General features: G+C 45.5%; 2 protein-coding genes and 1 long non-coding RNA gene across 7 annotated transcripts in view; 1 reads left to right on the forward strand and 2 right to left on the reverse strand.

Moving 5' to 3' along the window:
* The window catches only part of INO80C (INO80 complex subunit C), a 21,864-nt gene extending 16,951 nt beyond the window's left edge, over positions 1-4,913 (forward strand). For all 3 annotated transcript variants that reach the window (XM_081316165.1, XM_081316167.1, XM_081316166.1), the window contains 2 exons: positions 2,202-2,269; positions 4,659-4,913. In XM_081316165.1, coding sequence (XP_081172291.1) covers positions 2,202-2,269; positions 4,659-4,790 — 200 coding nt within the window. In that variant the 3' untranslated portion in view covers positions 4,791-4,913. The remainder of the gene's footprint in view (positions 1-2,201; positions 2,270-4,658) is intronic.
* LOC308661256 overlaps positions 1-11,090 on the reverse strand; it is a 17,490-nt gene extending 6,400 nt beyond the window's left edge. Inside the window, exon 1 of one of the 2 annotated variants that reach the window (XR_014024925.1) lies at positions 8,374-11,090. This is a non-coding gene — a long non-coding RNA (uncharacterized lncRNA). Of the gene's footprint in view, positions 1-889; positions 1,291-8,373 lie in introns of those variants that run through there. The other variant, XR_014024926.1, reaches the window with a different exon arrangement.
* Positions 11,091-15,621: 4,531 nt separating this feature from the next.
* Positions 15,622-23,107, reverse strand: LOC308661237 (major histocompatibility complex class I-related gene protein-like). Of its 2 annotated transcripts, XR_014024920.1 has the most exons (7): positions 22,919-23,107; positions 21,968-22,213; positions 21,356-21,631; positions 19,874-20,161; positions 18,640-18,702; positions 17,137-17,236; positions 16,384-16,481 (listed from the first exon to the last, which is right to left on the reverse strand). XR_014024920.1 is itself a non-coding variant. In XM_081316148.1 (6 exons), exons 1-6 carry the CDS (start codon positions 22,989-22,991, stop codon positions 16,375-16,377), a joined length of 1,053 nt encoding a protein of 350 aa, XP_081172274.1. In that variant the 5' UTR covers positions 22,992-23,107; the 3' UTR covers positions 15,622-16,374. The 2 variants fall into 2 exon arrangements, 1 of the variants encoding a protein (XP_081172274.1); XM_081316148.1 differs by lacking the exon at positions 17,137-17,236 and having other exon boundaries at positions 15,622-16,481.
* Between the last annotated feature and the right edge of the window lie 736 nt (positions 23,108-23,843).

Here is a 23,843-nt window from a genome sequence, read left to right on the forward strand (position 1 = left end):
AAGCGGAGATGAGCACCACTCTGCATTGTTGGCAGTGACTAGCAGAGTAAAATCCGCAGGGACTCCTTTTACAGAAAGACCTATGATACGCTAGCTGAGGGGTCCCCAACAAAAATGGCTGTCTGGGGCGCGCACACGGCTTGCATTCCCCCCCTCCCACTCGCGCTTGTGCCTGTGGCCCCGTTTGCACTTGCACGTGGGCTCAAATGGAGCCGCTAGCACCAGGCAGGGGTGTTTGGCCCGTTTGCGCATGCATGAATGGCACCGCTAGCACTGGGTGGGTTGCGCGGCCCATTTGCAGATGTGCAAACAGCCACTAGCCGCCATGGGGGGGTGCACGGCTGATTGCGCATGTGCACGACCCCTGTATGTGCCACATGCGTGAACGGAGCCGCTACTGCCTCGCAATGCGTGTGGTTCTGCTGGCGTGCACGCATGCACGCACACCAATTTGAAAGCTGCTCTCCTTCCCTCCTGGCCGTGAGGTTGGGGACCTCTGCGCTAGCTGACTCAAAAGCAGCTGTACATCGTAGTTGAAAAGAATGCAGTTCAACGTAAGTGAGATATATCGGCTCTAAAGATCTAGATTGTACCTATGTCTTAAGGAGGTCTAAGCTAGTTGTTATAATCATGATTGGTATCTCAGCGGAAATGGCACATAACCTTTTTCTGAAAAGGTTTTGTTTTTAATTTTCATAATTAAGGGAACGATGACGCTAAAGCAGAATCTTAAGGTCACACTGAAGCACCTTTGCTAATAGGAGAAAAAGCTATAGATTGGTTTTGGGGTTTTTTAAGGACCAAAGGAACTCTGCTTTTATAATTGTAATCACAACACAATCTGACCTATCCAAAAATAAGATTCCCATTTTTTCCTGAAGGATATTACCATGATAAATTCCTGTGATTAAATTATCGCCATCCGTTTTGCCAGATAAGAGTTCTGATAATGTCCTTAATTGCTTTTATTTCTTCTCATTTAAAAAAAAACACGATCGTCACATCTTTCTCAAAACTGCTGAAGTTGTTGCTTTTCTGCGAAAAGGTTGTGATAGAAATTTCTCAGTGAAATAAATTGGCCCTCTCTGATAATGAAAACAACCTAATCATCTGTTTAGATCAGACATATCAAACACAAGGCCCGGGGGCCGGATCCAGCCCGTGAAGTGGTTTCATGTGGCCCGCGAAGCCATCCTGGAAACAGTGAGGGACCGGCCCCCACTGCCTTGGCCCTGGCCCAGAGACCCTCCTTCTGCCAGAGACCCTCAGATCTGTCCCACTCCTGCCCAGGCCCCCATAGGCACCCTTGATGCGAACGATGTAGAGCTGGCCACGCCCACCCAGTAGGCCATACGCACTCTAGCCACACCCACCCAGTAGGCCACGCCCACCCTGGCCATACCCATACCCCCTGGCCATACCGACTTGCTTAGGTTGGTATCAGGTAGCAATGCTGATGCAGCCCTCAATGAAATTGAGTTTGACACCCCTGGTTTAGATTATAATAATTACCTATTAAAGCAGCAATTATCGTAAAGCAATTTTAGAGAGAGAGAGAGAAGAAAATGCCAATATTCATCTGGCTACAGGGATATTTTTGAATGGAAGACTGGATTTTGAAGCTGTGGCCTCCGTCAGTCCGTGAAATACACCACTTTTTTTAAAAAATCTTTTTCTAAGTGCTTTACGTTCCTTTTGCCAAAATTCGGTTTTGTTTTTGTTCTCCTCTTTTGGACGGTTTTAATTTCTTGGAAGAACCATTTTTGCCTATGTAGTATTAGTTTTTTTTTAAAAAAAAAGTCCTATTGATGCCTTGCATTTGGTATTGTATATTTTATAAGGTAGATATTTTAGCTGAACGTTTTGTAGTTCTGAGTAATCTTCAGAAGAGGCAGGCTCTGGATGGAAATGACTTGTTAAAGAGAATAAGATTCCATGATTTGAACATATTGCAATTTGAGTTGGTACTTAACTGATACTTTACAATTTTAATTTAAATGAATGCTTTCAAATTTCAAAAGGAGGTACTTAACATTAGAATCTAATTACCGTAGGTGTCCTTGCTTGGCCAGGATACTGTCTGTACATTTGTGCTGATTGGAAAAAAGTGATGGCACTAGATTAAAAATTCCAGTGCATATGGACCGAGAATTGGAGGGCAGCCAAGTTTGTTCATTTCTTTTTAATTTCTTTCTCCCCAGACTTCAATATCGATGCTCTTCCTTCATTTAAACCAGTCAAAAAATATTCTGATATTTCAGGACTTCCGGTAAGTGTTTTTAGAATTTAACTTCCCTCTGCACTGGTCTAAATACCTCCACTGTTGTTTAGCAGTTTAGCATTGTTCAACAGTTTTTTCTTACACTTTTATTTGGGAAAATTCTCAATACGTTGGAAATTCCTTAATGATAGATTTAAAAAAAGTAGGCATCTCCTCTGAAAGACAGCTGCCTTGTCCGTCACATCAGTCTGTTCCTTTCATATTGCAGCTACAGTAGTGGCCAAAATTGTGGAAACCTTTTGGGGAAAGTGTATTTTTGAGGTTTGATGGCTAATAACACCACTTTTCTTTTGCAGTGGTACCATAAAATTATATATCGATGGGAAGATAATTTAATCAAGAGTGTAACGCAACAAAGTTTGTTCAATTATCTGTACTGTATTCTATGAAATGTTATATAGCCAGATAACCAGAAAAAGGAAGCACAACTTGCTTAGGTTGGTATCAGGTAGCTTTCTTTCATCTGGTTGTAGCCAATGAGCACGAGTGTTTAGAGAGCCAATCAGGTGTCATCTTGTTTTGGCAATGAGCCAATCAGATCACAGTAGGAGTAAGTTATTGATGTCATGTATTGAAGCTGAGAGGAGGACATTTGTCAGTGTGTTATGTGATCGCTATAAAATTGGTTGGATTTTTTTGTGTTCTTTCATTTAGTGAGCTTGTAAAACGTAATAAAATTAAAGTAATGGTGCAAAGAGTTCACTGGTCATCCAGGAAGCGATGTAAAATAGTATTATTAAGTGAACAAGGCTACAGTTATAAAGAAATTAGAAGAAAAACAAAGGTGGCATTTCTGCTGTACACTTTTCCCAAAAGGTTTCCACAATTTTGGCCACTACTGCATAGCATAGTTGAGAGACTGAAAGGGTGTATTATCAATTTACACAGAACATTTGTGAGACCCAGCAGAGCTGACCCGTGCTTTAAAAATTGGAGATTGTATAATTTTTTACTATTATGGATGATGTGCTGTTAGCTCGTTAAAGGTGAAGGATACGGCATCAGAAATTCCCGTGGCATCACAGGCTGCATACGAGGGCAGTTTGGAAATAATCCTCTGCTTGAGCATGTGTGAGAAATAGGCAGGGGCATAGCAATGCCCGTCCTACAGCGCCGGGCGTAGTAGTTCAGTAAGCAGTGAGGAGTGGAAGGAGAAAGCTGTGTTGCAGCTGACTTGTCCACTAGATCAATTGAAAATGAAGCCTGTGTGCAAAAAAACTTTCCGGCAGCTGCGATTCATTGCGCACTGTATAATGTTTACGGACCAAACATTTGGCAGGATTTTTCTATGGCAGGCTTTCATTTTTAACTGATCTAGCGCAGAGGTCCCCAACCTATGGGCCGCAGCCCACTATTGGGCCGTGGCCTCTTGGCCACTGGGCCGTGTGAGTGGCTGGCCGTGTACATATATGCGCCGTGGCTGGCCGTGTACACATATGCGCACATGCGTATGCTCACCCTCTTGCCCTTGCATTAGCATTAGCTGAGCTGCGAGCCACTCACCGGTGCTAGTTGAGCCACGTGCCTGTGTTAGCAGCCCCATTTGTGGAGCGTGCATGCTCACGGACCCCTTTGCATGCATGCGCACATGGCCCCATTTGCGTGTGTGCACGTGCGTGCATAAAGGTGCCTGTCCCTCCCTTTCCCACCGGGCCACCACCCCAGATAGGTCGGCGACCCCTGGACTAAATGACCTCCATGATTCCTTCAGATATTAATGATTCTATGGCAAGTCTCATATTTGTACTATTATCCTATTGCTGTTCTCTTTTTTCAGGTACTGATAACCATTATTAGCACATGGAACTTAGTTGAATGGAAAATCCATTTCAGGACAGATTTTAAAATTTGAACTTTTATTATTAGGAAGACATGGATGGGTAGAACAAAAGAAGGAAAACTAAATGGCCACCTCGTGTCTGCCCTATATGGCACAGGTGCCACAGGTGGCATGCAGAGCCCTCTCTGTGGGCACATGCACCATCCCCCAGTCCTAGGCCTTCAGCTGGGTTTTATAAAACCTTTTTGCTTTAGGCCTCCGCTGAGTGCAAAAAAAAAAAAAGAAAAAAGATTCAATCAATTTCAACTTCTCACGAGGAAAAAAAAAGATCTCGCAAAGCTGGAATTGATTGATTGAACTTTTTAGTCCCACCCAGTCTGCCCTTACCACTGCAGCCACACCCACCCAATGGGCCACGCCCACCCAATAGGCCACGCCCACCCGGCACCTGACAATACATAAGTGGGTTTTGGGTTACAGTTTGGGCACTTGGTCTCTAAAAGGTTTGCCGTCACTGCCCTATAGCATTGATTTTCACTGGGTTTTTTTTTTAAATGTGCAATTTCTGATCCATTTCCATTTGTGCTTCTCTTACAGGCAGACTACACTGATCCTCAAACCAAACTGAGATTTAGTACAACAGAGGAATTTGCCTATATCCGAATGCTTCCTTCAGATGTTGTTTTGGGTTACCTTACACTAAGGAAAGCAACACATGTTGTTCCCTGAAAAACAAAAGCAAAGCCATCGTCGTCGTCTTTAAAAAATGTAGGATGTATTCTACTGAGTGCACAGAATGTATGTTGTCAAAATGATAAATGTTATCCATTCGACTAAAGTAATGTATTATTATTATTGATTCAGTGTGGATGTTTATTTTTCCTTCCCCCCCCCCCCAGTGATACTGATTATAGCAAACAATGTGCCCAACCTTTGTTTATCACTGCACTGGCTATGCTGAAATTAGTACTGTAGGACTAAAATACTACTTGCAAACGGCTTTAGTAATCACTTTCTTGAAACTGAGAGTAATTAGGGGGAGTTTTAACGTTCCAGCAAAACATCTCTCCCAGTTGGCTGAATCAGAATGAGAAGAGATACTAAGTCCAGTTACATACTGAATGTACGTAGTATTAAGGGAAATTAGAAGGCCAGATTCTGAAGCTAAAACTCAAATACTTTGGCCACCTAATGAGAAGGAAGGACTCACTGGAGAAGAGCCTAATGCTGGGAAAGATTGAGGGCAAGAGAAGAAGGGGATGACAGAGAATGAGGTGGCTGGATGGAGTCACTGAAGCAGGAGGCGTGAGCTTCAATGGAGTCCAGAAGATGGTAGAGGACAGGAAGGCCTGGAGGAACGTTGTCCATAGGGTCGCGATGGGTCGGACACGACTTCGCAGCTAACAACAACAAGGTAAATTGGATTGGAAGAAGATGATCATGGTTTTAAAATTGGGAAGAAAGAGCAATGCTTCCCATTGCACTGATAACACTAGCTTGACAAGTTGTGTTTTAGAATAACAAATCAAAGCCACTTGTATGTGGCAAAAAAAAATTCTAGCAGTTCAGTATGGAAGGCGCAATTCAACAACAGCTAAAGAATGTTGAGGCAGTCTATTTTTAGACCTGTTCCCTCTTTCATGATCTGGACTTGCCCAAGTTCTCTTTATAATAATAATAAGTTGGAAGGGACCTTGGAGGTCATCTAGTCCAACCCCCTGCTCAGGCAGGAAACCCTATACCATTTCAAACAAATGGCTGTACAGTCTCTTCTTAAAAACCTCCAGTGTTGGAGCATTCACCACCTCTGGAGGCAGGTTGTTCTACTGGTTAATTGTTCTCACTGTCAGGAAGTTTCTCCTTAGTTCTAGGTTGCTTCTCTCCTGGACTAGTTTCCATCCGTTGCTTCTCGTCCTGCTTTCAGGTGCTTTGGAGAATAGCTTGACTCCCTCTTCTTTGGGGCAGCCCCTCAGATATTGGAACACTGCTATCATGTCACCGCTCACCCTTCTCTTCATTAAACTACACATACCCAATTCCAGCAACCGTTCCCAATATGTTTTAGCCTCCAGTCCCCCAATCATCTTTGTTGCTCTTCTCTGTACCCTTTCTAGAGTCTCGACATCTTTTTTACATCGTGGTGACCAAAACTGGATGCAGTATTCCAGGTGTGGCCTTACCAAAGCATTGTAAAGTGGTATTAGTACTTCACGTGATCTTGATTCTATCCCTCTGTTAATGCAACCTAGCACTGTGTTGGCTTTTTTGGCAGCTGCAGGAAACCCTATACCATTTCAGACACTTGGCTGTCCAGTCTGTTCTTAAATACACAGGGTGGGGGAAGAGGACTGGTGGAGAAAGAGCAGGAGAGGGACGCAGTTGGAGAGCCAACCAAGCGAATACAGGCCGGACTGAGCTTGCAGGCCTCCTTCCCTAAAGACCTTCAGGGGAACCTCTCCCGGCTCCGGTGAGAGATTGTGGCTTTGGGGCACTAATCGGAAAGGAACAGCTAAGCTCAGAAGGAAGGCCAAAGAAGAAAAGGTAACAAAGGAAAGAGGGAAGGAAAGGAATAAAGAAGCAATGGGGGAAGGAGAAGGAAAGGAAGAGTGGGGGAAGGAGAAGAGAAGGGAAAGAAGTGGAAGAGTGAGGAAATGGGAAGGAAAGGAAGAATGAGGAAGGGGAAGGGGAAGGACAGGAAAAAAGGAAGAATGAGGAAGGGAAAGAAAGGAAGAATGGGGGAAGAGAAAGGGAAAGGAAGAATGGAAGGAGAAGGAAAGGAAGAGGGGAAGGAGAAGAGAAGGGAAAGAAGTGGAAGAATGAGGAAATGGGAAGGAAAGGAAGAATGAGGAAGGGGAAGGACAGGAAAAAAGAGGAAGAATGAGGAAGGGAAAGAAAGGAAGAATGGGGAAGAGAAAGGGAAAGGAAGAAGGGAAAGGAAAGGGAAAAGGAAAAAATGGGGAAGGGGAAAGGAAAGGAGGAATGGAAGGAAAGGAAAGGAAGAACGAGGAAGGAGAAGGGGAAGGAAAAGAGAAACGGGGGAAGGGGAAGGAAAGGGGAAAAAAAGAATGGGGAAGGGGAAGGGAAGAATGGGGCAAGGAAAGGAAAAGAGGAAGAATGGGAGAAGAAGGGAAGGGAGAAGAAGGGAAGGGGAAGGAAAAGAGGAAGAATGGAAGGGGAAGGAAAGGGAAAAGAAAATGGGGAAGGGAAGAATGGGGAAAGGAAAGGAAAAGAAAGGAAGAATGGGAGGAGAAGGGAAGGGAAAAGAAGGAGGGGAAGGGAAGGAAAAGGAAGGAAGAATGGGCAAAAGGAAGGAAAAGTAAAGAAAGGTAGAATGGGGGAAGGGCAAAGAAAGGAAAAGAAAGGAGATAGATCCACTGTGGGCTCTTGCCAAAAGCGATTATCCGATAAACCAACACGGAGTTACAGCACCTCGCATCCTCTCACGGAAAGGCCCACGATCCACTCACAGAATCCCCCCCCCATTAAAGACAATCATTAGCAGTGGCCTAATGCCTCCTTAAGTAACACCAGCTGCCTGCAGTTAGTGCAGGTTCGAGTCCCACCAGGCTCAAGGTTGACTCAGCCTTCCATCCTTCCGAGGTAGGTAAAATGAGGACCCAGATTGTTGGGGGCAATTAAGCTGACTTTGTAATAATGCCGCTTGGGGGTGTGTGTGTGAAAGCCCTAATAAGCAGGCATAATAATAATAATAATAGCCATAATAATAGCCATAATAATAGCCATAATAATAGCCATAATAATAATAATAATAATAATAATAATAATAATAATAATAATAATAATAATAATAATAATAATAATAATAATAATAGCAGCCCTAATAAGCAGGCTCAGTGGGTTAGGACGCTGAGCTTGTCGATCAGAAGGTCGGCAGTTTGGCGGGTCGAATCCCGAGTGCCGCGTAACAGAGTGAGCGCCTGTTACTCGTCCCAGCTTCTGCCCACCTAGCAGTTCGAAAGCACGTAAAAATGCAAGTAGAAAAATAGGGACCACTACGGTGGGAAGGTAACAGCGTTCCGTGCACCTTTGGTGTCTAGTCATGCCGGCCACATGACCACGGAGACGTCCTCGGACAAGCGCTGGCTCTTCAGCTTTGAAACGGAGATGAGCACCGGCCCCTAGAGTCGGAAACGACTAGCACGCATGTGCGGGGGAACCTTTACCTTTACCTTTTATACATAGAATGAAGGCTATTTGCTAAGCACATTGACTTGTGCTTTAGATTGTAAGCCTCGGAGAAGGGCGGGATATAAATGGGATTAAAAATAAAATAAAATAAAAAAATCTTAACCGTCCAGAGTCCTCCGAGGGAATCAAACTGCACCAAGAATCGGCGTTCACGTCCTTCCGAAAGGTCCGCAGTTGCCACGGGTGGGTGGGTAGGTGGGAAGAGACGACACTCTTGGAGGAGCCCAGCAAAACAGCTGCAACCTGATCCGACTGCCAGCTAAATCTGGACCCGCAAGACAGGGAGAAAACTAGCCAACTTCAAGCCATGGATTCTTCGTCTCTGGAGCGGGAGGGGGCCAGAAGGGGCGGGGCTTTCCTTGGCTGATGTTTAGGTGGGGAATGCGCCAGGTGTTTTTGCGGACAGATGCCAACGGCGCGCGTGGCTGGAGGGCGATGCGGCTACCCCGGGCGCCCCTCTTGCTCCTGGGAGCCGTGCTGGGCGCCTCCTCGATCGGGGGTGGGGGGGGACGGCGGCGGCTGCGGTGAGTTCTTACGGGGGACTTGCCACCTGGAGGGGGAGGAAGCAGAAAGATGGGGAGGGAGGGGGGAACGCGGGTCCCGGGCTGGGTGTCTCCCCATCTAAATTCCTTTCCCAGAAGGAAACGCCTGTCTTCCCTCGCGGGCGCTTCGCCGACCCTCTTTTTAAGGATGTTTCCTTTGTAATTAGCGGGGCGGGGGGGGGGGGTCAACCCATTCTCCTAAGCACCAGAGGGCAGGACAAGAAGCGAGGGATGGAAACTAGTCAAGGAGAGAAGCAACCTAGAACTAAGGAGAAACTTCCTGTCAGTTAGAACAAGTAACCGGTGGAATGACCTGCCTCCAGAAGTGGTGAATGCTCCAACACTGGAAGTTTTTAAGAAGAGACTGGGCAGCCATTTGCCTGAAATGGTATAGGGTTTCCTGCCTGAGCAGGAGGTTGGACTAGAAGACCTCCAAGGTCCCTTCCAACATTATTATTATAGTTATTGTTATTTGGATCTGTGTGTGTGTGCATGAAATACTTTGCACCGGTCTGTGCAACAAAAAAGGGCAAATTGTATCGTGCTGGATTGTTGCTCATCACACAGTTGTGAGATTTGAGCTGAAAAAAAAAGGTTCTTGGGCTAGGCTTAGGTCTAGAAGACCTCCAAAGTCCCTTCCAACTATTCTATTCTATTCTATTCTATTCTATTCTATTCTATTCTATTCTATTCTATTCTATTCTATTCTATTCTATTCTATTCTATTCTATTCTATTCTATTCTATTCCATTCCATTCCTTTATTCTATTCTATTCTATTCTATTCTATTCTATTCTATTCTATTCTATTCTATTCTATTCTATTCTATTCTATTCTATTCTATTCTATTCTATTCCTTTCTGTTCTATTCTATTCTATTCTATTCCTTTCTGTTCTGTTCTGTTCTATTTTCTATTCTATTCCATTCCATTCCATTCCATTCCATTTCTATTCTATTCTATTCTATTCTATTCTATTCTATTCTATTCTATTCTATTCTATTCTATTCTATTCTATTCTATTCTATTCTATTCTATTCTATTCTATTCTATTCTATTCTATTCTATTCCTATTCTATTCTATTCTAATTCTAATTCTTATTCCATTCCATTCCATTCCATTCCATTCCATTCCATTCTATTCTATTCTATTCTGCCTCTGCTCCCCACCCCATGCTCAGGGTCACCGGGTGCCCAAAGAACCCAGTGGTCCTGTACTGTTTACCACCCCGCCTGAGTAGGAGTCACGATGGGTGGCATAGCAGATGGCCCTTCGGCCCAGCTCGTAGGCCTCCTCCACACTAAGGTGGGGCCAGTGGCCACTGTCCAGGACTCCATAGGCATACGTGTTTCCGCTTCCTGTGGAAAAAATGGGGCCTTGGCCGGGCTCCTCTGTCATCAATGTAGTAGAGACCAGGGCCCTGAAAATGGAGAAACCGTGATGTTCTGCAGCTCTGCCTTCCTTTACCCTCCCTGTGGGATTGTGCGGCCCAGCCCTGTCCGGAGCGCAGCACCCTCACTCCTTGGGTGTGGTTGAAGATTACACTCCAGACACAGGCAGGACACAACATAGTTCAAGAGTAACCCATCGCAGTGCCTGGTCAATCTAGGCTGATGCAATTAGATCCGATTAGTTCTGGGTGGGAGACCACCAAGAAATTCCAGGGCTAGTCTAAAAAGTAATACTGAAAGCAGAGCCAGTTTGATCTAGTGGCGAAGATACCAGGCTAGAAACCAGGAGACTGTGAGTTCTAGTCCTGCCTCAGCCATGAAAGCCAGCTGGGTGATCTTGGGCCCTTCGCTCTCTCTCTCAACCGGACCCACCTCACAGGGTTGTTGTTGTGAGGAAAATAGAAGAAGACAGGAGTATTCGGTATGTTTGCCACCTTATCAGCCTAGATAACTTATCTATAAAAATAATAAAGGTGGGATGAAACATTCTAAAAAGGAAAAATAGTCCAACCCCCACCCCCATTGCAAACCGTTTCTGTACCGCTGCTCCCTGGACAAGCCATCTTATCCTTCTAAAAAAAAAACAACCCTGTAATCTTCCCCCCCTCCTAAAACTGAAAAGGCTCACCCTTTCACTCCAGGGCCCATAAGGGGTGATCACTTAGGCTGTGTGTGGGCCACACTTTTGGCAGCTCTACCAGATAACCCTCAACCCTCTCTTCCAAAGCTGATGCCCAAACACCCAATTTTCTTCTTTTTGATTTTCTGCTAGAATAGCCATGCTTCTCTTCTCTTCCCCTCCCCTCCTCTCCTCCCCCTCTTGCCCTGCCTTGCCCTCCCTTCTCTTTTCACCCTCACTTAGACAGCCAGGACTACCCCTCCAATGGGCTCCGGCTGGCTTTTCTGTCCCGCTTACCTCGATGAAGACTCTCAATCATCCAGCAAAGGGGTCCAAAGATTGAATCCTGGCAACTGGACCAGTATCTGTCAGCCTGTCATTTTGGGGGAGAAACCCCTGAAGCTGGTGTGGTACCTTCCAAAGACTGTAGGCCTAACCGAGTTGCTTTGACTGAGGAAGCTGCTCAGATGGCAGCGAAATGTCTCAAGTGAACAAATATCGGTCCAGTTGCCAGGATTCAACCTTTTGACACTTTGGCCTGGATGATTCAACCTTTAGTTTCTCCTGCTTATGAGTACAGGAGGGGAGGCCCCCCCCAGAAGTGATGGCTTTCCCCAACCCCTCTGACATAATCCCCCCAAAATCTTCCTTAACTGAAATTTTTCTTCCTCAGGAAACTGGTCCTCTGCACATTTGTTTGTCCAATCTCTCCACAAACAATTGTTTTTAAAAGTCTTTTGCCATATTTTTGTACCATAGAAGCTCTGGAGTTACCTGGGGAAAATTGGGAAGTCTTTTTCCTGGTGTGCAAGCCCGACAGCCATACCTGATAGGTTGGAAGGAGTAAGACTTTTATTTCCAAAGAAGTTCCAAAATGGGTCACCCCTGCTCCATCCCTTTTTTTTTACAGTTTTGAAAACCACGCATTGCCGTGAACCATTCATGAAAACACACGTCACAATATCGAACATACTGTACAACTTCAGGTGAACCTCCATAGACTTTGGTAGTCATAGCAACAGCTAATGTTCAGCTAACACCTACAAGGTATGGGAGACATTGACCTTGATCAATAACATTCCCACACTAAAAGCATCCCTAAGCCATTTGGGTACCAGCATCTTGTCCACCACCTTAACGGACAGGCATTTTTTTCCCCAATAAATATTTTATTCAGAAAGCTACAAAAAAAAATTACAAAAGCAAAACTAGAGAAAATATTTTTTAAAAAAGTGCATTAGAAAAGACAAAAATCAAAACACATATATGTCCCACTTAGCTGATTTGTGCTAAATATATTATTGCAACAGTGATAGTTACTCTCATCTGTGTATCCACACATATAGTATTAACATGTAAACAAACAGCAAAGTTAAACGTCAAAGCCCTCTGTTAACAATCTATTATTGTATTTAACAATAAGTCTACAATGGTTTCTGATCTACCACAAATGACGAGGACATCCTGTACTTTAACAAAAATAGAAATGGTACTGACCCCAACTTCATTTTCCTATTTAAATAAAAACATTATATAATTACAAAAAAAGCCATTTATTTTTTCCAATAACTTCCCCAAACCAAAACATATAAAGTTGGGAAGAAAAAAAAAACACCCCTATGCATTGGCACAGGAGTTTATTCAGTGTTCGGACTGCCTGTACAGCCAAAAGAAGTTTGGAGAAAAAAATCAGACCACATCAGTTCACTGAGGCTCTACCAAACACTGCCCTATTATTTTTCTTTTTTAAAAAAAAAATGGTGTCACACTGAGGGATAAATAAAATCCAGCGAATTTCTCCTCATAACCCATTTAAATAATAAAAAAATAGAACACTTTGTTCGCCTAATGTGACCGGATACACGTATAATTTGTCTCTGATGCAGAATTTCTCATTGTACACACAAACTTTGTATTTATAAAGTCATATAATCATAATACTGTAAAAGGTAAAGGTAAAGCTTCCCCCGCACATGCGTGCTAGTCGTTTCCGACTGTAGGGGCCGGTGCTCATCTCCATTTCAAAGCCGAAGAGCCAGCGCTTGTGCAAGGACGTCTCCGTGATCATGTGGCTGGCATGACTAGATGCCAAAGGCGCACGGAACGCTGTTACCTTCCCACCGTAGTGATCCCTATTTTTCTACTTGCATTTTTACGTGCTTTTGAACTGCTAGGTTGGCAGAAGCTGGGACGAGTAACAGGCGCTCACTCTGTTACGCGGCACTCGGGATTCGACCCGCCAAACTGCCGACCTTCTGATCGACAAGCTCAGCGTCCTAACCCACTGAGCACTGCGTCCCTTAATAATACTATACTGATACCAATAAGAGGTAGTAGGCAAGATGAGAAGGATATTAGTAGTACAGTCTTACTAAGGGAGCATAAGGGCGCTTACCCTTAGGCATAAGAGTGCTGTGGGAATTAGACGTTCAACAGAGCGATGGCACAAGGGCAGAAACAGCCCTTATGTCTGCTTGTTTTGTCATGCAATGTCTTTTATAGCAGTGCTCCGAGGGGAGGAGTTGAAATAGTTTATATCCAGGATGTGAGGGATTTATAGATATTTTCTTAGACCTCTTTCGGGTTCATGCAGTATGTAGGTCCTCAGTGTAAAGGATCTTGCATTGTGTGGCTATTGGATTGCTTACTCTGGAATAAAATACAAGATACACACACACACACACACACACACACACACACACACAGAGAGAGAGAGAGAGAGAGAGAGAGAGAGAGAGAGAGAGAGAGAGAGAGAAGGGAAGCGCAAGTGCCTCTCTCTCTCTTTGTAAATGGCAGAGGACTGGGGATTACATGTATTCCTTTTCCCATACCATACCATACCATACCATACCATGCCATGCCATGCCATGCCATACCATACCATTCCTATTCTATTCTGCTCTGCTCTGCTCTACTCCACTCCACTCCACACCATTCCTATTCTACTCTACTCTACTCTACATTACTCTGCTCTACTCTACTCTATTCCATTCCATTCCACTCCACTCCATTCTGACATGTACTTGTCATACCTCGCCAGGCAACAGGCTGAATTGCAATACAGACACTAATAGTGGATCCATCAAAATGAACCCACCAGCTGTTTTTAGTTTAAATGTTCTCCAGATTTTGGCTATCAAAATGAGGTTCCAGTGTCTGGAAACCAACACAATTGCTTGTAAGTGGCCTCGCCTAAATCTGTTAAGAGCCGTCTATGTTGCTGCTTGGCCTGTTCTTCAGTTTCCTCTGAAAACAGGATCTTTACCTTTCGATGGGTTTTGTAGTCTATGACAGCCATCTGTTTAGGGGAGAAAAAAAATCCAACAAAATAAGTATATTTGGGGGCATATTCATTTTAGTTCCAGCTGCTGTGAAAAGACCCTCCACCTTCCACATTTAAAGTCTAAAAGGATGCTGAAAATCATTATAATTACTCAAAGGTAAAAGACAGAAGTTCCAGTCTCTGGGTTGAGGTTACTGGGGACCAACAGGTTAATTTCAACATCTTCCCCCCCCCCATAAAGCCCCACATAATCATTGCTGAAAGAAAGTTGTAATTAACTTTTTTTTTTGCGCCCTCCCCCCTCCTTTTTAGAATCACTGGCAACCACTGCGGTGAATGGGCATTTTTCTCTCTCTCTCTCCCCCTTTCTCTTCCCTTCAAAACCCTTTTGGCTGGCTTTCCTCCTGACCACTCCTTCATTGGGACTTTCAGAATAACAGAGTTGGAAGGGACCTCGAGAGGTCTTCTAGTCCAGCCCCCTGCTCAAGCAGGAGACCCTGTATCATTCTGGAGAAGTGGCTGTCCAGTCTCTCCTTGAAAACCTCCAGTGATGGAGCACCTACAACTTCTGAAGGCAATCCATTCCACTGCTTAATTGTTCTCACTGTTAAGAAATTTTTCCTTAGTTCTAGGTTGCTTCTCTCCTGGATTACTTTCCATCCGTTGCTTCTTGTCCTGCCTTCAGGCGCTTTGGAAAATAGCTTGACTCCCTCTTCTTTGCGGCAACCGCTGAGATATTGGCAGACTGCTCTCATGCCATCCCTAGTTCTTCTTTCTCTTTTTAACATTTAACATCACTGGAGATTTTTAAGAAGAGTCTGGACAGTCACTTGTCTAAGATGATATAGGTTCTCCTGCTTCAACAGGGGACTGGACTAGAAGACCTCCAAGATCCCTTCCAAATTTCTATTCTATTCTATTCTATTCTATTCTATTCTATTCTATTCTATTCTATTCTATTCTATTCTATTCTATTCTATTCTATTCCATTCCATTCCATTCCATTCCATTCCATTCCATTCTATTCTCCATTCCATTCCATTCCATATTTTCTATTCTATTATTCTATTCTATTCTATTCTACTCTACTCTAATTCTAATTCTAATCCTAATCTATTCTTCTATTCTATCCTAATTCTATCCTATCCTATCAATTCCTTTTTCCTATCCTATCCTATCCTATCCTTACCATTATTCTATTCTATTCTATTCTATTCTTTCTATTTATTCTATTCTATTCTATTCTACTCTAATTCTAATCTATTCTTCTATTCTATCCTAATTCTATCCTATCCTATCCTATCCATTCCTTTTTCCTATCCTATCCTATCCTATCCTATCCTATCCTATCCTATCCTATCCTATCCTATCCTATCCTATCCACTATTCTATTCTATTCTATTCTATTCTATTCTATTCTATTCTATTCTATTCTATTCTATTCTATTCTATTCTATTCTATTCTATTCTATTTATTCTATTTATTCTATTCTATTCTACTCTACTCTACTCTAATTCTAATCTATTCTTCTATTCTATCCTAATTCTATCCTATCCTATCCATTCCTTTTTCCTATCCTATCCTATCCTATCCTAACCTCTATTCTATTCTATTCTATTCTATTCTATTCTATTCTATTCTATTCTATTCTATTCTATTCTATTCTATTCTATTCTATTCTATTCTATTCTATTCTATTCTGCCTCTTACATCAGGTGTCTGATCGATAGATAGCAACTGAACCATCCTTTAATTATTCTTCTCCCCTTGTGTTCTGTGTAATATTTTCTTTCCTTTGGGGATATAAAATAACATTTATGAAAATGATCACAGTCAACCCAGTGAGGCGGGTAAGAATCTGATTTTTCTTTGGTAGAAGAGCCCAAGCACAGCAAGTGAGCAGGGTTAAGAGGCACACTGCAGGACCATCACCGGATTCCCACTTATATTTTACATATCTATTTGGCATGTGTGTGCCAGAGAAGCTGAGCTGGGCTGGCTATTCCCTGCAGAGCAGCTGATCAGAAGGTCCCAGGCAGGAGAGGCTGAATCCCAAAGGAACCCCAGGCAGCCCATAATTTCTCCATAGCTACTTTGGAAAGACTTAGAGGGTGGATTCCCCATCCCAGCAAGCCTGATAATTTTGGCCCCACGTATTTTCCAAGCTTGGAATTTTGTCTCTTAAATAGACTTCAGCAATAGTCAGACTCATCTTTTGGAGGACCACTTAATTTGAATCTCATCTTCTGTACTTAGGGGAGAAGGAAACATCTGGAGAAAATTGACCAGAACAAGTCGTCTTTTCCACCAGCAGCCTGATAAATAACAAAAAGACAAGAGAATAGAGCTAGTTTATTTCTGGGACAGCTGCTCCCGCCTGGGATGGAGTTAGGGTGAAGACCCCAGCCCAAGAGGATCCAGATGGTACAATAACAATAACAGTAGATTTATATACCACTTGGTGTTTAAATCACACCCCTCTCTAAGCAGAGTCAACATCTTGCCCCCAACAATCTGGGTCCTCATTTTACCGACCTCGGAAGGATGGAAGGCTGAGTCAACCTTGAGCCAATCAGGATTGAACTGCTGGCAGTGGGCAGAGTCAGCCTGCAATACTGCATTCTAACACTGCGCCACCACGACTCCAGTACAATTGCCTGAACTATAACCCAGCATCTTAAGAAAGAAATGTATTTACCTCCATCTATTTATTATTGACGAAGGGCAAAATTTTTGGCTGTCAAAGCGCTGCTGATCAGGGGAAAATGAAATGGAACATTCCTGAGGTTTATTGAGGAATAATCAAGTTGAAATGGTATTAGAGCTTCTATGAAATATGGCAGTGCTGTTTGCCCACTACCAACGCAGCCATTCAAATGTGGTCAAGCAGGGCTGTTCCCAATAATAATAAATAGTACTTAACTTGTACTAAACCATGAAGAATTAAGCAACAATGTGGAAGGACTTCACCATTTCCTTCTTCGTGTCTCGCTTGATTGCCAGTCATGGGTTGAAGTTGTGAGAGTCTATCCCGTTTGGTTTTATTTCTACTCCAAAGCCCGATTCCAACCTAGCCAGATTTAAGAAGAAGCAATCGTGGTTGATTCTGAAAAGCTAAGTATGTCTGACTGGCTTGGCACTTGCACCCAAGACTGGCAGGCAAGGAAGAAAAATCGCAAGCAGGTCAAAAGGCCCATCCTCGAAGAAGGAAATGGCAAAGCAGTTCCTCATGGATGTGAATGGACAAGGAGCAATGGATGGAAGCGCAGCAAGGAGAGAAGCAACCTAGAACTTCCTGATAGTGAGAACAATTAACCACCGGAACGATTTGCCTCCAGAAATTGAGGTTTTTTTAAAAAAGAGATTGGACAATGATTTGTCTGAAATAGTATAGGGTTTCCTTCTTGAGCGGGAGGTTGGACTAGAAGACCTCCAAGGTCCCTAACTCTTTTATTTTGGCATTCTGAATTGTATGGAGTCTCCTGCTTGAGGTTGGACTAGAAGGATCTCCAAGGTCCCTACTAACTCTTTCATTCTGGCATTCTGAATGGTATAGGGTCTCCTGCTTGAGGTTGGACTAGAAGACCTCCAAGGTCCCTACTAACTCTTTCATTCTGGCATTCTGAATGGTATAGGGTCTCCTGCTTGAGGTTGGACTAGAAGGACCTCCAAGGTCCCTACTAACTCTTTTATTCTGGCATTCTGAATGGTATAGGGTCTCCTGCTTGAGGCTGGACTAGAAGGATCTCCAAGGTCCCTACTAACTCTTTCATTCTGGCATTCTGAATGGTATAGGGTCTCCTGCTTGAGGTTGGGCTAGAAGGACCTCCAAGGTTCTGGCATTCATGGTACAGGCTCTCCTGCTTCCAATTCTACTATTCTGTTTTGTTCTGTGTTGCCCTGCACTTGGTGAAGCTCAACTGAGAAGACACTTCCCACATCCACCATCCCTCTCGTGTCTCTTGCTCCGAGTAGGAGCAGAGGAAGCAGCGGCTCCTTCTACCGCTGGAGCTTCTTCCTTCCTGTTGTTGTCTGTCCCCAGGTGTGACTTCAAGGAGGGGCAGAGGACACAAGGCCCCTCCCTCCATTTCCCCCCCCCCCACCTTTCACCAGAAGGTCCCTTCTTCAAAGGCAGGATGATGAGTTGTCTAGCACTTCCCAGATCACTCATGGGACTTCTCTTTCATTCCTGAGTTCCTGATATTCGCTTCTCTGAAGTACACCTATTAAGGCTAAAGAAACTTCCTCCCAGAGAAGCGGAAGGTAGAACTTTCTGAGATTTACAGGAAATGGGGGGGGGGGAGAGCTGCCTTCTCCCTTTCTGATTCCTGTTCAAAACACAATTTGTGGGGAAGGGTCTTGGAGGGATCCTGGCTGCAATTCTCAAGAGAGAGACTCTCTCCCATTCACACCAGCTCAGTCAACACAGAAAAACGCATTGGTGGGGGTCAGGGGACGTGTTGTTTCACTTACAGATCAGGCAGAGAAGAATCCCAGCTGCCAAGATTGCGCCCACAACAATCTGCATTTTTCTAGCTGAAGAAGGAGAAAACATGGTTCCGATTAGACAGATGCTGAGTTCCCCGAAGTGGAGATGCTGAGCAATGGAAGCCATTCCCAGCCTGAACCGGCCACCAGGAAGTGCAACCCCCCACAACCTGAAGGAAGCCCTCCTCCCCTCCAAAGCTGCAGAGGGAGAATCAAATGGCCTTGAAGGGCAGAAGGAAAAGCTACCACCCCTCACGCTTCATTATCCCCATCATCTCCTCTAGTGTGTCATTTCTTCATACTTTGGCTGTTAAGCTACCACTTCCATCTATAATAATAATAATAATAATAATAATAATAATAATAATAATAATAATAATAATAATAATAATAATAATAATAATAATAATAATAATAATAATAAAGTTGGAAGGGACCTTGGAGGTCATCTAGTCCAACCCCCTGCTCAGGCAGGAAACCTTATACCATTTCAGGCAAATGGCTGTCCAGTCTCTTCTTAAAAACCTCCAGTGTTGGAGCATTCACCACCTCTGGAGGCAGGTTGTTCCACTGGTTAATTGTTCTAAATGTCAGGAAGTTTCTCCTTAGTTCTAGGTGGCTTCTCTCCTTGACTAGTTTCCATCCGTTGCTTCTTGTCCTGCTTTCAGGTGCTTTGGACAATAGCTTGACTCCCTCTTCTTTGTGGGAGATATTGGAACACTGCTATCATGTCACCCCTCACCCTTCTCTTTGTTAAACTACACATACCCAATTCCAGCAACCGTTCCCTATATGTTTTAGCCTCCAGCCCTCTAATCATCTTTGTTGCTCTTCTCTGTACCCTTTCTAGAGTCTCAACATCTTTTTTACATTGTGGTGACCAAAACTGGATGCAGTATTCCAGGTGTGGCCTTACCAAAGCATTGTAAAGTGGTATTAGTACTTCACGCGATCTTGATTCTATCCCTCTGTTAATGCAGCCTAGCACTGTGTTGGCTTTTTTGGCAGCTGCAGCACACTGCTGGCTCATATTGAAGTGATTGTCTACTAAGACTCCAAGACAGAAATCACTTCTCTCCTATCGCTAAATGTAGGGCTGTCTTCTCTGCTCTTGAGCTGCAATCATGAGACGGTGCAGAGAAAACTAACTCCCCCTCCTACCATTTCAAACACTGGTGGGGAAAAAAAAATCTACTTCTACATGTTTCAATGCTCTCACCTGTTTCCTCCTTCCAGCCCAAGACCAGGGGCTCCTGCAAGCCCTGGTGCTCCAGGCGACACTGAAAACGTTCCCTCTCCTTGGGGTCCACCTCAATGCTGAGCCAGACATAATAGGTCCCGTCCGAGTTGGGGGCCACGTTCCTAGGGAGGGTCTCGTACTCGCAGATCTCTCCGTCCCTGGTCCAGGTGGCCTGGATCTCCTTGGGGTAGAAGCCAAAGGCCTGGCAGATGAGGACCTCCAGGCTGTCATCCACCTCCTTGCGGGTCACCTTCCCCACCGGGGGCTCTGCAGAAACGGCGACACCAGAATAATGGGGATTTCTAGAATTTCCACCAGTGTGAGTTAATAAAACGGAAGGGCTCCTCTTTGGTCATCCTCTCCCACTGCTCCTTCTCCTCTGAACCTGCGGGAGCCTCAAAGACAGGACATTGAAGCTCTTCATATTCATTTTTGAAAGGGGTACATAGAATCTCCATCACTGGAGTTTTTTAAGAAGAGTCTAGACCAGGGGTCGGCAACCTGAAAAAGCAAAAGAGCCACTGGGAACCGGTTCCATCACACATAAAAAAAAGTGGGAGCCACGCACGTGCATCCACGCACGCGCATGCGCATAAAACAAAATGTTTTGCGCATGCGCAAAATGTTTTGTTTTTTGCGCATGTGCGTGCGTGGATACACATGCGCGGTTCCACTTTTTTTTTATGTGGACGCACCTGCACGCCAGCGGCGACGGGTCTCCCTGGTGACGGGCGCTGGGTTGCGGCGCCGCCTTCAGCCTGGGCGCCGCCGGAGCCACCCCCGGGACCTCCAAACTGCCGTCCGAACACCCGTTTGGAGACCTGCTGGTGCCGGTTTAGAAAGCTGCTGCGGGCCGCGGCAGCTTTCTAAACCAGCACCAGCAGGTCTCCAAACCGCACCTCCACCCGAACACCAGCAGGTCTCCAAACGGGTGTTCGGGCGGAGGTGCGCGCGTGTTTGTGTGTGGGTGTGTGTGTGTGTTGGACTAGAAGACCTCCAAGGTCCCTTCCAGCTCTATTCTATTCCTCTGCAATTTGGGGTAAATCTCTCAAATTGACCAACATAATTGCAATGCTTGGGGTCTGATTTAATTTTACAGTCTTTCCCCCAATCGAATTTGTTCAAAGTTGTTCCGGACAGAAGTCAGGAATAGGCTATTTTTTCCCCCCTTCTGACCCAAACACGGGACTTTTTCTTTCTTCTTTGCAAGATTTTTCTCAGGGAAATAGAACAAGACTTTCAGCATTAATTTCTTGCTCAGTTACTTTATCTCTGAAGTCCTTATTTTTTTTTGGGGGGGGGGAATTGAAGATTATTTTTCCTTCTGCAATGTGATGTGGGATGCCGCCTGACCTTTTCTGCAAAGGGTGGCTTGGCTATTGTATTGTAGGACAGAAATAACATGGGGAGAGGGGAGTGTACAGAAATATGTTCAATGGAGACCCCCCTTTTGCCACTCACCGATCCTCTGCGGAGCCTCCTTCTTGCATAACTGGTATCTCTGCAGCCACTCAATGCAGGTCTCCTCCAGGAAGGCTTTTTTCCTTTGGGACCGTCCTGGATGAATCTCCCACTCCTCCTTGACCTTCTGCGCCTGGGGCTGAGCTGCCACCCATCTGAGGGTCTCCTTGTCGAAGCTGATGAAGTCCATCCCGTCGTAGCCGTAGTGCAAAAACCCTCCTTTGCTCTCGTCTTCCTTGATCTCACAACCCAACATCGCCTGCCAGGTGTGAAGCCCTGAAAGAGACCCAGTGGGGGTGGGTGTGAATGAAAAGGGTCTAGGATTCCTCCTGCCTCCAGAAGCTGTGAATGCTCCAACCCTGGAAGTTTTTAAGAAGAGACTGGACAGCCATTTGTCTGAAATGGTATAGGGTTTCCTGCCCGAGCAGGGGGTTGGACTAGATGACCTCCAAGGACCCTTCCAACCTCAGGCTGTGTAGAATGTCTAGGTGAGGGACATAATTGGGGAGCAGGGGGTGGTGAGTGGGGTGTCTTCCCTTTGCAGGAAAGAAAAGCTCACCATTGCGCCCCAGGCAGGGACTGGAGGCCAAAAGTGAAACTGCTTCTGCTCACCTCCAGTCTGGTCGTCCAGTTTGGATAACTTCTCCAGGTCGATTCCAATCACCCACTCAAGGACCTGAAATGTCTCCTCCTCCTTCTCCTCCATCCAGGACACCAGAGGGTTCATCTTCTTGGTAAGGCTACCATAGCAAGCAATGGGCTGGTCATCCAGGTAGCCCCTAATGGAGAACTGGGGCAGCCCCTGGCTGGGCTGGGAGAGTTGCAGGTAGGAATAACACAGGGAGTTGGACGAACAGCCTGGGGACGGAGGGAGAAGGGAGAATTAGGGCGGGTCGGCACTGAGGCTCCATCCCCTCCAACATACAAGTACTTCTCACCACCCCCAACAAGTGGGTCACTCTCTTTTGGCCCTGCTTGGGAAGGCTCATGCCTGTAAACCCGAGGAGCGAGGAGGTTAACAGGTCAGTCAGTTGGAGCCCCGACTGCTCCCCAGTCAAGCCACCTTCCGAAGCGAGGAAGCGCCGAAATTTGAGAGTTCTGGGGTTTTTTTTTTACTTTCACTTTCACTTTCCCTTCTCCCAGAAATACAAAGAGGCAACGGATTCCCAATCAAGGTGGAGCCGGAGATCGAATAACCTCCACCGAGAGGGCGAGGTTTGCTGATCAGGATGGGGGCTGGATGACAGGAACCCCCCGGTCCGTTGCCCGTAGAGGGGCGGGGCGGGGCGGACGGCGGGCCCCGAACTGGAAAGCTTCTCTTTTGACTTTCACTTTCTGCCCTCCCAGAAATAACACCGGAAAACCCGATTCCAAATCAAGCGCTAAAGTTGCTAAAGGAGGAAAAGGTTTCTTTTTTGGGGGGGAGGGGGGGGAAGAGCTCGGGACGGGAGTTGGGGGGCAAGGAGGGGGGAAAGAAAGACCCAGCCCGGGGGGGGGGCTCCTCCCTTTCTGCTTCCCTCTCCACCTTCCCCAGCTCGCAAAGGAAGGCTTCCAGAAACTCACCGCAAAAGCGGCCCCGCCAGAAGGACGCCAGTACGACCCCAAAGAGCAAGAAGGGCGCCTGGGGCGGCGGCATCGCCCCCCTCAACTCCGCGCGCCTCCACCAGATGTCTGTGTTCAGCCGAGGACACGCCTCTCTCCGCCCCGGCCCCGCCTCCCCAGCTCCGTTGAATCCCGCCTCATGAGAGAGAGAGAGAGAGAGAGAGAGAGAGAAGCGCCGCTCTTTTGCGCGTCTTACGGGATTTTGGAGGGAGGAAGGGAGCGTGGGGGGGGGGCGGGTCTGTGGGATTCAGAGACCAGCCACCGCAGGGTGTCCCAAAATGCCTGTCTGCCTACGCAGAGTTTATTGTATTATACAGTTTTAACAAGGAGAAAAGAGCGCGCAGCAAAAGCATTGTTTATTGGTGTACTCCCTTGTCAATCTTAGAGAACATCCCAGCCAGGGCAGAGTCTCTCTTATCTAGCTGGTTCCCGCCAGTCCTTCGCAGGGCTAATTTAGATATGCGGTAAACAAGATACTAGGGCAGGCAGTTTTCTGCACACGGTCCCTTCATATCCTTGGCCTCTGAACTAATAACAAGCTCCTTTGAGGTACAGTAACTGAAGGAAGGAAGGGGAGAGGGGAGGAATTTCCTTTCCCTCCCCCTTTTTCTTCTGTGTGCCCTGTATGCTCTGCGATTTACCTCATGATGCGCCTGTTAGCCTCCCTGACAGGTTATGGGCCCAGAAATGCCCTGAAGTAACAATAGTCAATTTATCTGAGGTAAAAGTTTCTTCCTGAACCTGAGGGAGGTTGAGGATTTGGCCTGTACTGTAAAGACAGCACAATGCAGGAAGGAGGAGGATCAGGATAAGAAGAAGAGGAGGAGGTATTGAGGAAGTGGGCAGGGCTCACTGTGCTACTGTGCTGTAAGCTTGGCCAGCTATT

The sequence above is a fragment of the Vipera berus genome (assembly GCF_964194415.1).
Source record: "Vipera berus genome assembly, chromosome: 2".
Lineage (NCBI taxonomy): Eukaryota > Metazoa > Chordata > Lepidosauria > Squamata > Viperidae > Vipera > Vipera berus.